The following is a 16365-nucleotide window of genomic DNA, read 5'->3' on the forward strand; positions in this document are numbered from 1 at the left end:
TTGCATTGGAGATTACTCCGTTAATACCAATAATGCAATTGTCTATTTCGGACTTAGTTGCTACTCTATCTGCTGAAAGTATGTAGGGTGTGATGTGTCCATCAATTTCTTTATTTAGCGTCTTGCAATTGACTTTGTCATAGTTAAGCACAGTCCTAGGAGTGGCCAACTCGAGGTCAGAGGTTTCGAGCACTAGCTCAACAGCCTGGTGATCAGAGTCGCTGTCGAGAGTTCTGAGTTTATTTCCTAGACCACTATGATAGATAGGAGATACTGTAGGTGAGATTATAAAGATATCAATGTATGATTTACACGAGGATACACGGGTGGGTTTGCTAGTGGGAATTAGTAACATGCACATCCTATCAAGCCATTTTCTGAGGTTGTTACCACTTGTATTGCAGATCATCCCACCCCAGTCCCTATGTTTGGCGTTAAGATCTCCTGCTAACACTACATGCTCGGTGCTCAGACTGTTATATAGTAGGTCTAGGTCACCCTCTGTTACTGTGATCTTGGGATTTGCGTATAGCACGACGAAGCTAATCAACTCTCCATTGGTTAATTTTAGCTGAACACCTGTGCTCTCAATGTTATTAGTAGGCATTTGAAATACCACATGACTATATCTTTCCTTCACTAATATGGCTGTGCCAACTTCTCCTTTAATGGATTTATCGGTACGAATGATATTGTACCCTTCGAACTTAAGGCGGTGCCGATGGGTTAGTCTAGTTTCAGCCACCATAACAATGTCGGGTCTGTGTTTTTGCAGAAAAAGGTTAAACAAATGTCTTTTACTGTGGGAAACTAGGGAGTTCACATTTATGAATATACTTTTTAGTTGTTTAGTCATGGATGCGCAAATTAATGAACAGATTAAATAATGCTTGGGATTTTTGATCGTCATTGCCTAATTTCTTGTAACTGCTGGCAAAGTCACTAACTTTTTTCAGACATTGGCTGAAGTTACTGCCAAAGATACGGTGACATTCGCTGTCCATTTCGCTTGCTAAGATTGTCTGTACTTTGCTGCCAGAAGTTGCTAGTGGGGTGTGAGATCGTTTTAGGGCTGAGGCGTACGATATTTTGTTGCTAACTGTGCTACTAGGCATTACAGTGGAGATAGGAGGTTTAGGAAGGGAAGGCACTTTTCTTTGTTCAAACCTACTTATTATTTCTAATCTTTTTGGACAAGATTTGGCGCTGGCTACATGCCCTACCTGATTGCAATTTATACACTTGGGGGGAATTCCTATCTGTTTGGTTAAAGCACCTGTTGCTGGGTGCTTGGTGATAGTTACTTCGGTGTTTAAGCTTCGAGGGGGCATTGTGCAGTTGCTGGGACCGTGAGATTCCCCGCATTTGACACAGCGATATGGCATGTTGCAATTGCTTGCAACATGCATGAACCTTTGGCAGTTCTTGCATTGAATTGGCCACTGCTTCTGGGCATCCTCAAAGCTAATTTTACAATTTAGGATATATTTGATATTTCTAAATTCTTTAATGTCTGATTGTTTGTCCAGCTGTATTAACCACCTGAAATTTTTTAGTTTGATCATTTTTAAAATATTTACATTGAGATTGAGGTCATTTATATAATCAATGACTTCTTGCACCTCATACGATGGTGACAATTTGTTAATTATAACCGTATAAGGTTTTTCATTTGCTGGCGTGTATGTAAAAAAATTTAGATTTTTGCTTTTCAGCAAAGTTTTAACGCTGTTGTAGTCTTCCATCGTAATGGTGCTAACATGCGTGACATTCTTATTTTTTATATTAATTGTAAATTTATTGTGGCCCAGTTTGTGGGATAACATATTTATTAGCTCCTTTTGAGAGGAGTCGTACACTACGAATAATGGAGGAGCAATGGTTCGCTTACCGACCTTGGCAGTTTGTTGAGTTTTCCTTGTTGTTGTTGTTATCGGCTTGCTGGTGGGCTGTGTTGCCGTATTTTTCATCTTGGGAGCGACTGTTTCCTTAGGTGTTGGGAACTGTTGCATTATTGAGATGTTTGGAGGTAGAATGCCGTCGCCATTGGTGAAGGTCATGGTGTAGGCAGGCTGGTTTAAGTTGCTGCTACTGGTCATATAGTCCTCAGGTGGGTTAGAATGTTCTCTTTCAGCATCGCTTGTTGCAGCATCCATTTCATCATCTATGTTGTGTGTAATAGCGACTGCTGGTGTTGCGGTGTCGCTGATGGAAATTACCTCGTTGTGGTGGTGTGGATGGGTAGTCTTTGCCTCAAGCAGTTCAGCCACCATTGCCTTGTATTTCGCGACTTCAGCTTGCAGATGCTGGACAAGTTTACGCATATCAGCCCATTTGCCTTCTACGAAGTTTTCAGCTTCGGAGCTTGTAGAATGACTTCTCTTCTTCTTCTTCTTCTTTTTATGATCATCATTATTGTTAATTTTTTTGGATTCTACATTGGTGGCATCGTTGGATGCAGGAAACTGATGATCAGCACCAGCAGCATTTGTGGAAATACGCGCATGTATCTCAACATGTGGTGATGTCGATTCTGCATCTTCATCGTCCATGATGGGAGTAGAGGTGGTTTTGTATATATTACTTTTTTTTTTATATTTAAATTATTCCACAATGTCCTTGAAAATTAATTAATTAATTAATTTTGGTAAGTTTATTTATTTACGAGCACTTGTTAGATTTGGAATTTGTGATTGAGCACATGTAATATTAATTTCATTTAAAATTTTATGATTTAGTTCAACACAAGATATTTATAATATTTGTTTTTTTTTTTTTTTTAAGTTCACAATTTTTCCTTTATATTTTTTTTTGATCACATTAACTAGATATTTTATGAATTCCAGGTAATTTAAGTTGTAAATTTTAGGCAGATGTTTAAAACAGATGTACATTCGATGCGAGTTTGTTTACACAGGTAGAATATTTTATTGCACGTATTAAAACACAACCGTTCTTTCCGAATCCACTGAATCAATCATCAATCAATCAATGAATAATCAATATTTTTTCGCATTTTTATGGTAGCTTAGCTCACTTTGTACGAAGCGCCGAGAAGAGCGCATTTATAAAAATTTTTCATTAATACATATTTCTACTGAGTTTGAAAAAATTTTTCAACATTTATTATTAATTTTAAATAGACCAAGTAAATTAAACACAATTATTTAAATCAAATTAAGTAAAGAAGATATTGAATATTTTATTACATTCATTTTTATACTAATTATAATTATATAAAATATATAAAAATTGGTTTAAACTTTAAATTTTGTAAATCTATAGTTGAACTTGTTAATAAATTAGAATATTTTAAAGTTATCTTTTGTATAATTTATATATTAAATTATTTATTAAATAGTTTATTCAATTCTCTGTTAAATTATATATATGGTTTTATATATTTCATATATTTATAAATGCAAATTTAATAAAACACGAGATGCATAAAAACGTCAGTTTTAACATTTTGAATGCTTATGTTTTATCCTATTTTGAAATATTAACTCAATTTATATAAAAGTTTAAAATTTCAAAGCACTAATAGAAATAATTATAAATAAATATATTGTATTTTAATTAGAATATAAGATTATCACTTTTAATTATATCAAATAGTGTCTATTTGAGATTAGATATCCATCCATAATGTTAACATGTTACATTGAATTCGTTTACTTTAAGATATGTTTTAAGATTTTCTATACGTATTATTTTTAAAATTTTATTACAAGTTTTAAATAATTTTTAATCATGTGAAAAATTATTATATATAAACGTTATTAATAACATATCAGCAATTAAATTTATAGTTTTCAATATCATTCGAATAACAACTGTACGTATCCTACTTAATAGAATTCATAAAAAAAAATTATATCTACATACATGATTAAAAATATATAAGAATGAAATCATTTTACTTTTTCTTTTATAATTATAATTTAATTATTTAACTTTGACTATTATAAGTATTTTATTAAATATGTATATTTAAAAAAAATGTTCTTTTTATTACTTTATAATTAAAATAAAATTAAAATTAAATGTGCGTATTCTAACATTTTTATAAGGAGTGATATACGACATAAAATGTTAAAATTTAAGATGAATTTTTTTATAAACTAACATGGATATGGATAACATTTAAATAGATACTGAATTATATATATAAACTTGCGGCTGCAATCTTCCATAGTCATTCCTAAGAGCTAGTTTTAGTAGGTTAAAGACTCACACAGTGGCTTTGGATGTTTTCCATCTACTGCCATAAATCTTTTATAAAATATAGAGTATTTTATAAAACTAATTCAGATACAAATTTTAAAAACTCTACCTTTAAATAATTTATCTATAATAATAAATATTACAATACCAAAATATTGAAATAGTAACTATGATAATAATAGTAAACATTTAGGCCGTGTGCGAGTTCGAGTATATTTAGGGGAAATAGTCAATTATGTCGGTATGGCAGCGATTGTTGGTACATACCAGAATTTCTAATGAGATAAATTAGGTGTTACCATTGTGAAAATTTTATAAGATGTTTAGTAAATAAATAAATAAATTTCAAAACTTTTAAAAGAAAAATAATTATTTTTTATATGTTTCCTTCTTTATATTATAAATATTAATGTTTTTTAATAATTGTATCAGGTTCTTGGTTTCAAAAAGGTAATTATGAAACTTTATGCTATTGGCCTGTCAACGTTATTTGTTTTGTACATTTTTATTAGTAACAAATATAATATTAATATTATTGTAACTTAGATTATACTACCTGCGAAGATTTATGTATCTATTTATTGATACGCGAATCTATGATAAATATTAAAAGATTCTTAATAATATATAGGGTTAGGCGATTGAAGTGTTACAAATTACACAGCGATATGTTTGTCAAACTGATATTGCCAACTACGTCAAATTCATATGAATGACAGCTATTTATATTGTTTACAAGTTACCACAAGCATTTGCGTCTAAGTTTTATAGAACTAATATTATTCGAAATGGAATTAAAAAATAAGTGTGATTGCATTATATTTGGTTGGAAAATTACAACTAGCTATTGTGCTTGAGCTCAAATATCTCAATGTGAATAAAATGTTTGTGTATCGTACCTTAAATCGTTATAATAGCTCAGGCAGAGTCACCAAATGCTATAGTGGTGGACGAAAAAAAAACAGCAACATTGCCTAAAATGGTTCGGAAAGTGAAGGCTCGACTTAAACGAAATCCACGTCGTAGTACTAATCAAATGGCCAAAGAACCGATAATATCTGAACGAAGCATCTGACGCATTTTCCAAAATAAGCTCAAGGTAAAGCTTTAAAAGTTCCAAGGCACAAGATCTTGCACCAAAGCAACAAAAAGTTAGACTCGAATGAGCAAAGGAGTTGTTACGCTGGGCCAATTTGGAGAGCAAGTTGAGAACTAAAAAATAAGCCAGTTTCGATACGCTGAAGAAAGCTTTTATTCAGGAATAGGCCAAAATACTGGAAGATCACAGCCATAGTCAAGACAAAAGGTGGCCACATCAAGCTAGAGTGAATGGATTGTGAAATTTTAATTATTTTCACAAATTTTTGTAATTTGAATCAATAAAAAAATAATGTGATCGCTTGAATAGGTAACACTTCAATTATCTAACCCTGAATAATAAACTTGCATTCTTAAAAAATAGTGGCACAGCGAACCTGATTTCTAGGAAGTCAATTGGAACGCATACACACTCGTATGTATAAAAACTGGTTAATACCTGCTACCTGAATGTTTGGTAGTACACCACCTTGTGCAATTGTAACACCAGACAATAATTTGTTCAATTCTTCATCATTACGTATGGCCAACTGTAAATGACGAGGAATGATTCTTGTCTTCTTATTATCGCGTGCTGCATTGCCAGCCAATTCAAGAACTTCAGCAGCCAAATATTCCATAACGGCAGCTAAGTAGACTGGAGCACCTGCACCAACGCGTTCAGCATAATTGCCTTTACGCAATAATCGATGAATACGACCAACTGGAAATTGTAATCCAGCACGATTTGATCGTGACTTTGCCTTGCCTTTAACTTTACCACCTTTACCACGACCAGACATAGTTGAGTTGAGTTTCTAGTAGTTGAGATTTATAAAAATTGGATCTATTTTTTTTTTTTTTTAATGGCGCCGACAAATTATCTCATATACTTTTTCTAAACGCAATTTAAAATAAAAAATTGCTTTAAACTTTCGTTTGAAAAATGTTTATATTGAAACGGAAACTGGCCGAATTCGACGATTGGACGATTGGACGATTGAAGATTGAAAGAAAAATAGATCCAATTTTTGTAAATCTCAACTACTAGAAACTCAACTCAACTATTTGAAGTTACATTAGCGCAACTTTTCAAGAATTCAAATACCCAAGTACTCAAGTCTCAAGTGCTCAAGCACTCAAGCTCTCAAGTACTTTAGACTCAAGTATTCAAGCACTCAAGTTCCAAATACTTGGTATAAAATACCACCAATACTACAGTTTGACTATCACTTGGTCAAGTAACAGTTTGAGAGTCACTTGTGACTTTCAAACTGTTGGTGCAAAATCGATTTTCCAGTGACTGTCAAACTGTTCAGTGAGTTTCAAACTGTTCAGTGTTTTTTAAACTGTGCATTGACAGTTTGAAAGGCACATCTGTAATTAGCAATTTGATGGAAATGGCAAATAATGAAGTTATTCCAGTGCCCCCAAGCATTTCCCAAGATCATTGCACTCCAAATCCAGTCAGCACTGAGGAATTCATTGAACTAAAAAAGTTTAATGAGCTTCTACAGGAGAATTACTCAAAACTGCTTCAACAATTTCAAACACTTCAAGAGCGGTGTTCCAAATTGGAGAACCAGCTAAGCGCCCAAAGCGCTACATTAGTGGCCAAGCTCGCCCGTTCTAATAAAAGGAAAAAGGTGTCTCCGCCATCCCTTCCTAGTTCCCCTCGCGTTTCAGCAGGCCCAAGTGAGGATGAAATGGAAATTGCCTCCCCAGCTAACGACGAGGAGATAGTTCTCCCCCCGGAGGGCTCCAGCTCTCCAGACTCGGAGTGCGACCAAGATTTTAATGATGGTTATATTGACGTAAAATCCAAACGCCAAATTAAACAACTAAAACAACAACAACAAGTCGCAATTCAACAGCAGCAACCCAAACAGTCACAACAACAATATCATCAGCAGCATCAACAGACTATTCAGCAGTCGAACGATCAAGTCATACATCAACAACAGCATCCGAAATCTCAGCAAGATGAACAGCTTCAAAATGATGCAGGTAAGACGGTTGACAAGAAAATCCCAAAAGTAGTACCAATCACCTTACGTGAATCCAACAAATGGAACACAATCCGTAAGGAACTTGAAGTTCGTAAAATTAAATACTCAGAAGCCAAATCAGTCTATCTGGGCATTCAAATCACTCCCGAGACCATTGAGGACCATAGAAACATGACACGATTTTTCAACAATAACCATACACAATACCACACGCATTTCCTCTCTGAAGAAAAAAATTTAAATATAATTATAAAGGGCCTAGAAGGATTAAGTCCGTCAGAGATCCAAGAAGATTTGGAACTCCAAGGATACAATATCCTGGAATGCCACTATCTACGAACCAGGCAAAATAATAATAAACTCATAAAAATACGTTTGCCAAAGGATCAATCAAACATTTTTAACCTCAGTGCCATCTGCCACTTGAGAGTTACTATTGAAGCTCAGCGCCCGCTGAAGGGCCCTCCTCAATGCCACAATTGTCAGCAATTCGGTCATGTGGCGACCAATTGCAAAGCTATCCCCAAGTGCGTCAAATGCGATAGCTCGCACCATCATTCACAATGCAAAAAACCTAAAGAGGCCACGCCAAAATGCGTTAACTGTAAAGGAGACCATCCAGCCAGCTATGGGGGTTGTCCTCAAAATCCTCGCAACTTCTCCAAGAAGATCACAATCAAGGAACAAGTCCACCTGCCCAACAATATAAACACAAAGGTGACACCTGCGGCTTCATACGCAAGCATTGCCAAGCCCAAAGTTTCTTCACAACAAAAAACTTCAAACCCTATTCTCCCAGCTGCTCAATTCGAGAAATTTTTTGCTAATATGCAAGAACAATTCAATTATATGATGCAAAACATGATCCAGTATATGGTTCACCATATAATGCCAAATTCCAACTAATGACAAGTACAACACTCAATCTTAAAATAGTTTCTTGGAACGCCAATTCCATCTTTAACCAAAAAGATGAAGTAATTCACTTCCTTCACGAACACAAGATCGACGTTCTCCTGGTCCAAGAAACGTTTTTAAAACCAGGGATCAGATTTAAAATCCCTAATTATATAACATACAGGGAGGACAGAACAAATAGGCAAGGTGGAGGCACCGCTATAATCATTAAAAACTCGATCAATCATCATCTCATCACCAATAATCTAAACTCTCTTGAAGCTACCACTATCAAGATAATCTCAGATAACTTTCAATTAAAATTATCTTCTGTTTATAAAGCACCAACCAACAGCACGTACCTAAATGATCTATCCTCATTACTAGATGTGGACGAACCCACGTTTGTTGCGGGCGACCTCAACGCTTACAATAGAGATTGGGGAGAAAGAAGCACAAACAGAGCAGGAAGAGAGATAGATAATTTAATCACAGAACAGGCACTAACATTACATTGCCCAACAGAGCCTACACACTTTTGCCACGGGGCCTCCCGAATACTTGACATCGGTATTTCAAGATCTTTGGATGCTAATTGTCATATCGAAGTACTGGAGGAGTTAAACTCAGATCATAAGCCGGTTCTGTTCTTTATTGAAAACATGTTTTTCGAATCTCCACCCCCAGTGATAACGATGACAAACTGGACTCAATTCCGTCATGAAATGGAAAACTATTCCCTCAATAGCCCCATAAACTCAATAGAAGACCTTAATAACACCATAGAAATAGTCACTTCAAAAATCCAAGACTCAATCTCCAATAACTCATCCATAAAATCCATCAGCGCCAAGAACTATTTTATACTCCCAAGGTTCATTAGAAACCTAATTAAAAACAAAAATAGACTACGAAAAAGGGCCCTTCGAACAAACGACCCCGCACTGAAGAGAGCAGCAAACCTTCAAACCAATGTCATAAGAAAATTGGTTCGCGAATTCAAAAACCACAAATGGAACGAATTTCTAATGAGCTTCGAAACTGGTGATAAAGCCTTCTGGAATATCAGCAAATATTTCAGACTGAAAAACAAGATTCAAATTCCACCAATACACGGTCCCAATGGGCTCAAATTCGCTGATGAGGATAAAGCCGAAGAATTTGCAAACTCCCTCGAGTCACAATTCTTAGATAACCATGACATTTCTGATGATGTAGACGAAGAAGAATTAATTGGAGAAAGAGCGGAAGCCATTTTGAGCAGAATCCCTGATTCACCTATCTCGCCGTGCAGCGTCGAAGAACTGCAAGCCATTATCTACTCTATCAAAACAAAATCGGCTCCAGGTGCTGATAAAATTAGTAACCGCTGTATCAAAAATCTGCCTGTAGCATCAATCATCATAATTAATAATATAATCAATGCCATGCTACAGTTAGGTAAATTTCCAGATAAATGGAAAGAAGCATTAGTAATTGTGCTCCCGAAACCCAACAAGAACCACACATTCCCGCAAAACTGGCGACCTATCAGCCTACTTCCAGTTATGGGGAAACTAGCTGAAAGAGTCATTCTAAATAGACTGCAGACCGAAACAAATCGCCTAAAACTTATACCGGACGAACAATTCGGCTTCAAAGCCAACCATTCGACCGATCTACAACTGGCAAGAGTGACACAATACATCCAATCTGCACTTAGAGAAAATAAATCGACGGGCATGATAATATTTGATGTTGAGAAAGCGTTTGATAAAGTTTGGCACGATGGCCTCATCTCTAAAATGTACGACCTAAATCTACCTCTCAACATCATCAAAATCATTGGTAGCTTCATGCATAAAAGACAATTCAGAGTCAAAATCAATAATCATCTATCAACCCCCAGATTTATTGAAGCAGGGGTGCCTCAAGGCTCTCCATTGTCTCCAGCCCTATACAATCTCTTCACTTCCGACATTCCAAAGCTAGAACCATCTAAACTAGCCCTATATGCAGATGATACCTGTATATTCTATGCTGATAAAAATACTTTAAACGTCAGTAACACATTACAGGAACATGTTGACTGTGTCACTTCTTACTTCCAAAAATGGAAAATTAAAATTAATAACGATAAAACGAAGGCAATTTTCATAACCAGAAAACGGTGGCAATATCCACCAAAATTAAAAGTAAATGACACCGATATAGACTGGGAAGACCACATCAAATACCTGGGGATTACATTTGACAAGAAATTCCAATGGAGCACGCACATATACAATCTAAGAAATAAAATCAACACAATGCTAAACCATTTACGACCGCTCTACAAAAACAAGGCTCTAAGTATCAAAAATAAAAAGTTGCTTTATACCCAGATAATGCGTCCGGCGCTATCATATGGCTTCATTGCTTTCTCCAAAACTTCAAAAACTAACTTCAACAAACTTCAAACATGTCAAAATATAGCCATTAAAAAAATATTTAACATTCCCTGGTACATAAGAAATGTCGATATTCAAAGGGATCTAAAAATCACACCTATCAAACTATACATTAAAGACAGGGCTCTCAAATTATTCAAATCAATAGATGCACATGACAACACTTTATTGCAAAATCTACACCAACAACCTATTCACACTACAGGAAGATACGCGGACATCCGTACCATTATTAACTAAACTAAACAATAAAATTAATTGAGCACTCGTCATTTACCCAGTGGACATAATCTAGAAATGTCTACCACTATAATTGAGTCAAGGTATTAACTTTTACCGACTCGAACTCAATTTTCAACAACAACATTAAAAAAAAATAGATCCAATTTTTATAAATCTCAACTACTAGAAACTCAACTCAACTATGTCTGGTCGTGGTAAAGGTGGTAAAGTTAAAGGCAAGGCAAAGTCACGATCAAATCGTGCTGGATTACAATTTCCAGTTGGTCGTATTCATCGATTATTGCGTAAAGGCAATTATGCTGAACGCGTTGGTGCAGGTGCTCCAGTCTACTTAGCTGCCGTTATGGAATATTTGGCTGCTGAAGTTCTTGAATTGGCTGGCAATGCAGCACGCGATAATAAGAAGACAAGAATCATTCCTCGTCATTTACAGTTGGCCATACGTAATGATGAAGAATTGAACAAATTATTGTCTGGTGTTACAATTGCACAAGGTGGTGTACTACCAAACATTCAGGCTGTACTTTTGCCAAAGAAAACAGAAAAGAAGGCTTAAATTATTTTATTTTATTTATTAAAATACGAATACATATACGTGGAGAATTAACTATCAATTAATCCGTCCTTTTCAGGACGACAAAATTTATTTTATTAAAGAAAATGTATTTCATTAAATCAATTGATATAAATATTGTACATACTATCATACCTACCCTACTAACTTACACAAGCCATACTTTAAAACACTTAACAATCAATCATTTCTTGCCTCGCCCTTCTGTTCCGTTACATTCCTGGAAGACCTTCATGAATTCGAAATCTTCGAAAATTGTAAATCAGCCTACATAACAGATAAAATACATAGCATTGTTAGTGTATAACTTAAGACTGCGTTTTGCTACATAGTAATAATTTTTTTTTTGTTTTTGGGCAGCAGGTATTAACCAGTTTTTATACATACGAGTGTGTATGCGTTCCAATTGACTTCCTAGAAATCAGGTTTTTTTATTGATTCAAATTACAAAAATTTGTGAAAATAATTAAAATTTCACAATCCATTCACTCTAGCTTGATGTGGCCACCTTTTGTCTTGACTATGGCTGTGATCTTCCAGTATTTTGGCCTATTCCTGAATAAAAGCTTTCTTCAGCGTATCGAAACTGGCTTATTTTTTAGTTCTCAACTTGCTCTCCAAATTGGCCCAGCGTAACAACTCCTTTGCTCATTCGAGTTTAACTTTTTGTTGCTTTGGTGCAAGATCTTGTGCCTTGGAACTTTTAAAGCTTTACCTTGAGCTTATTTTGGAAAATGCGTCAGATGCTTCGTTCAGATATTATCGGTTCTTTGGCCATTTGATTAGTACTACGACATGGATTTCGTTTAAGTCGAGCCTTCACTTTCCGAACCATTTTAGGCAATGTTGCTGTTTTTTTTTCGTCCACCACTATAGCATTTGGTGACTCTGCCTGAGCTATTATAACGATTTAAGGTACGATACACAAACATTTTATTCACATTGAGATATTTGAGCTCAAGCACAATAGCTAGTTGTAATTTTCCAACCAAATATAATGCAATCACACTTATTTTTTAATTCCATTTCGAATAATATTAGTTCTATAAAACTTAGACGCAAATGCTTGTGGTAATTTGTAAACAATATAAATAGCTGTCATTCATATGAATTTGACGTAGTTGGCAATATCAGTTTGACAAACATATCTCTGTGTAATTTGTAACACTTCAATCGCCTAACCCTTTATATTATTAAGAATTTTTTAATATTTATCATAGATTCGCGTATCAGTAAATAGATACATAAATCTTCGCAGGTAGTATAATCTAAGTTACAATAATATTAATATTATATTTGTTACTAATAAAAATGTACAAAACAAATAACGTTGCCAGGTCAATAGCATAAAGTTTCATAATTACCTTTTTGAAATCAAGAAACTAATAATTTTGTGCCAAATATTTGTATTTATTATTAAATAAATGTGATACAATTATTAAAAAACATTAATATTCATAATATAAAGAAGGAAACATATAAAAAATAATTATTTTTCTTTTAAAAGTTTTAAAATTTATTTATTTATTTACTAAACATCTTATAAAATTTTCAAAATGGTAACACCTAATTTATCTCATTAGAAATTCTGGTATGTACCAACAATCGCTGCCATACCGACATAATTGACTATTTCCCCTAAATATACTCGAACTCGCACACGGCCTAAATGTTTACTATTATTATCATAGTTACTATTTCAATATTTTGGTATTGTAATATTTATTATTATAGATAAATTATTTAAAGGTAGAGTTTTTAAAATTTGTATCTGAATTAGTTTTATAAAATATTCTATATTTTATAAAAGATTTATGGCAGTAGATGGAAAACATCCGAAGCCACTGTGTGAGTCTTGAACCTACTAAAACTAGCTCTTAGGAATGACTATGGAAGATTGCAGCCGCAAGTTTATATATATACTTCAGTATCTATTTAAATGTTATCCATATCCATGTTAGTTTATAAAAAAATTCATCTTAAATTTTAACATTTTATGTCGTATATCACTCCTTATAAAAATGTTAGAATACGCACATCTAATTTTAATTTTATTTTAATTATAAAGTAATAAAAAGAACATTTTTTTTAAATATACATATTTAATAAAATACTTATAATAGTCAAAGTTAAATGATTAAATTATAATTATAAAAGAAAAAGTAAAATGATTTCATTCTTATATATTTTTAATCATGTATGTAGATATAATTTTTTTTTATGAATTCTATTAAGTAGGATACGTACAGTTGTTATATTCGAATGATATTGAAAACTATAAATTTAATTGCTGATATGTTATTAATAACGTTTATATATAATAATTTTTCACATGATTAAAAATTATTTAAAACTTGTAATAAAATTTTAAAAATAATACGTATAGAAAATCTTAAAACATATTTTAAAGTAAACGAATTCAATGTAACATGTTAACATTATGGATGGATATCTAATCTCAAATAGACACTATTTGATATAATTAAAAGTGATAATCTTATATTCTAATTAAAATACAATATATTTATTTATAATTATTTCTATTAGTGCTTTAAAATTTTAAACTTTTATATAAATTGAGTTAATATTTCAAAATAGGATAAAACATAAGCATTCAAAATGTTAAAACTGACGTTTTTATGCATCTCGTGTTTTATTAAATTTGCATTTATAAATATATGAAATATATAAAACCATATATATAATTTAACAGAGAATTGAATAAACTATTTAATAAATAATTTAATATATAAATTATACAAAAGATAACTTTAAAATATTCTAATTTATTAACAAGTTCAACTATAGATTTACAAAATTTAAAGTTTAAACCAATTTTTATATATTTTATATAATTATAATTAGTATAAAAATGAATGTAATAAAATATTCAATATCTTCTTTACTTAATTTGATTTAAATAATTGTGTTTAATTTACTTGGTCTATTTAAAATTAATAATAAATGTTGAAAAATTTTTTCAAACTCAGTAGAAATATGTATTAATGAAAAATTTTTATAAATGCGCTCTTCTCGGCGCTTCGTACAAAGTGAGCTAAGCTACCATAAAAATGCGAAAAAATATTCATAAGTAAGAATATTACGGAATATTAAAAAGCAAATATGTCTGAAGCTGTTGCCGTTGCAAATACAGATTCTCCAAAGGAGATAACTGCCGTTCCTGAAAAGAAAGTTGCTGTTAAAAAGGCAACAAAAGTAAAAAAACCTTCTGCAGCTCCATCTCATCCATCAACACAACAAATGGTTGATGCATCTATCAAGAACTTGAAGGAACGCAGCGGATCTTCATTGTTGGCAATTAAAAAGTATATAAGTGCCACATATAAATGTGATGCCCAGAAATTGGCTCCATTTATTAAAAAATATTTGAAAACTGCTGTAGCTAATGGCAAATTGATACAAACAAAAGGAAAAGGTGCATCTGGTTCATTTAAATTATCAGCTGCTGCTGCTAAGTCTCCTAAATCGTCTGTCGAGGGTAAGAAAAAGAAGGTGCCATCAGGTGTTACGAAGAAGAAGGTTACTGCATCATCTGCAGGTACTAAAAAGTCAAAGGCAAAGGTATCTGGAGAGAAAAAACCTAAGAAATCTGCGGCAGCTAAGAAGAGTGTTGAAAAGAAAAAAACTGAAAAAGCTAAAGTTAAAAGTGTTAAAAAGATTGGATCTGTTAAGGCTAAGCCAGCTAAACCAAAGTCTACTTCTACAAAAGCTAAAGCGGCCGCAAAACCTAAAAAAACTGCCGTTAAAAAAACATCAGTCAAGAAAACTGCTGCAAAAAAATAATTTTAAAAATCAAACTTTAAATTCATCAAAACAGCCCTTTTTAGGGCTACAAAATATGTGTAAAAAGAAGATTCATTATTTATTTATTTATTTTATAAAATGTTTTAGTATATGGTATACCTATTGCGTTTATTAATGACCGGTCACTAAAGATTGAATAATCACCTATCGAAGTTAGGAATTCAATCCAACTCAGACTGCAGATACTGTAGAGAAGAGAGAAACTGTATACCATGTGCTTGGGTAGTGTCCACTGATGCACAAACGGAATAAACACCTAGGAGGGTATTTCATGGATCATAAATATTCAAGACTAGGACTTTATATTGTCTTTCATTAAAGAAAACGGACTTGGAGAAACATTCTAACCCGAGTAATGGGCACAATATACCTTGTCATAGTGCACGATCATTTCTTTTAATAATACCTCATGAATAATATGAAGAGATTCTTTTATTCTGTAATGCGCTATAAATTTAATCTCTAATAAGCAAACAAAAATTCTTTATGCATTTAAAAAAATTATATTCTCTTATTTAGACATTATGTGCAATACTTCACATCATTCTTAAGTTAATAAATATTTATCTTATTCTATTATATTTAATATCCAATTATTTATTTATTATAGTAATGACCATAAAATATTATATATCAAAATATGTCATTTATTTGATGAAATACTCACTTGTATATATTTTATTCACTTAATTTCATTTTTAAATTCTATTTTAAATAAATAAAAATAGTGGTTTATGCTAATTTTATTTATTATTATATAATGCTTCTAATTACACTTGTTAATTTATAACTAACACACCACACTCGGTACTCACTTGCAAGACGCTGCAAATTACTTAAAGATAATTTTAAAATATTCTAATTTATTTCAATAACAAGTTCTTTTATTTCTTTTCTTTATATAATATTGTCATAATTCACTTAATTCATATACGAATTTTTTTCACTTTCATTTTCCCCGGAAGCAGTTTGCTTGTTGAACACTTGGATTTGGATTAAGATTAAGATTCAGATTCAGTGTGAGATTTGAATTCACTAAAACCACCTCTTAGGAATGAATGGAGAAAATTTTTGCACCATTGTG

The 16365-nt window shown here is 32.7% G+C and overlaps 3 protein-coding genes across 3 annotated transcripts; 2 read left to right on the forward strand and 1 right to left on the reverse strand.

Annotated features, from left to right (window-relative positions):
* Positions 1-5717: 5717 nt before the first annotated feature.
* On the reverse strand, positions 5718-6143 carry LOC119663221 (histone H2A-beta, sperm-like). Its single transcript, XM_038072880.1, has one exon. The coding sequence runs from the start codon at positions 6105-6107 to the stop codon at positions 5718-5720; it is 390 nt and encodes a 129-aa protein (XP_037928808.1). The 5' UTR covers positions 6108-6143.
* Positions 6144-11014: 4871 nt separating this feature from the next.
* On the forward strand, positions 11015-11459 carry LOC119663220 (histone H2A). Its single transcript, XM_038072879.1, has one exon. It carries the CDS (start codon positions 11064-11066, stop codon positions 11436-11438), a length of 375 nt encoding a protein of 124 aa, XP_037928807.1. The 5' UTR covers positions 11015-11063; the 3' UTR covers positions 11439-11459.
* Positions 11460-14524: 3065 nt separating this feature from the next.
* On the forward strand, positions 14525-15275 carry LOC119663219 (histone H1-like). The gene has a single exon (XM_038072878.1). It carries the CDS (start codon positions 14580-14582, stop codon positions 15258-15260), a length of 681 nt encoding a protein of 226 aa, XP_037928806.1. The 5' UTR covers positions 14525-14579; the 3' UTR covers positions 15261-15275.
* The last annotated feature ends 1090 nt before the right edge of the window (positions 15276-16365 follow it).

This window comes from Teleopsis dalmanni, unplaced genomic scaffold, assembly GCF_002237135.1.
Source record: "Teleopsis dalmanni isolate 2A unplaced genomic scaffold, ASM223713v2 unscaffolded_contig_0232, whole genome shotgun sequence".
In the NCBI taxonomy this organism is placed as follows: Eukaryota; Metazoa; Arthropoda; class Insecta; order Diptera; family Diopsidae; genus Teleopsis; species Teleopsis dalmanni.

Excerpts from the sequence above, each read along its gene's own strand:
- LOC119663219 (XM_038072878.1), top strand. The coding sequence starts at position 14,580 with ATGTCTGAAGCTGTTGCCGTTGCAAATACAGATTCTCCAAAGGAGATA.
- LOC119663220 (XM_038072879.1), top strand. The coding sequence starts at position 11,064 with ATGTCTGGTCGTGGTAAAGGTGGTAAAGTTAAAGGCAAGGCAAAGTCA.
- LOC119663221 (XM_038072880.1), bottom strand. The coding sequence starts at position 6,107 with ATGTCTGGTCGTGGTAAAGGTGGTAAAGTTAAAGGCAAGGCAAAGTCA.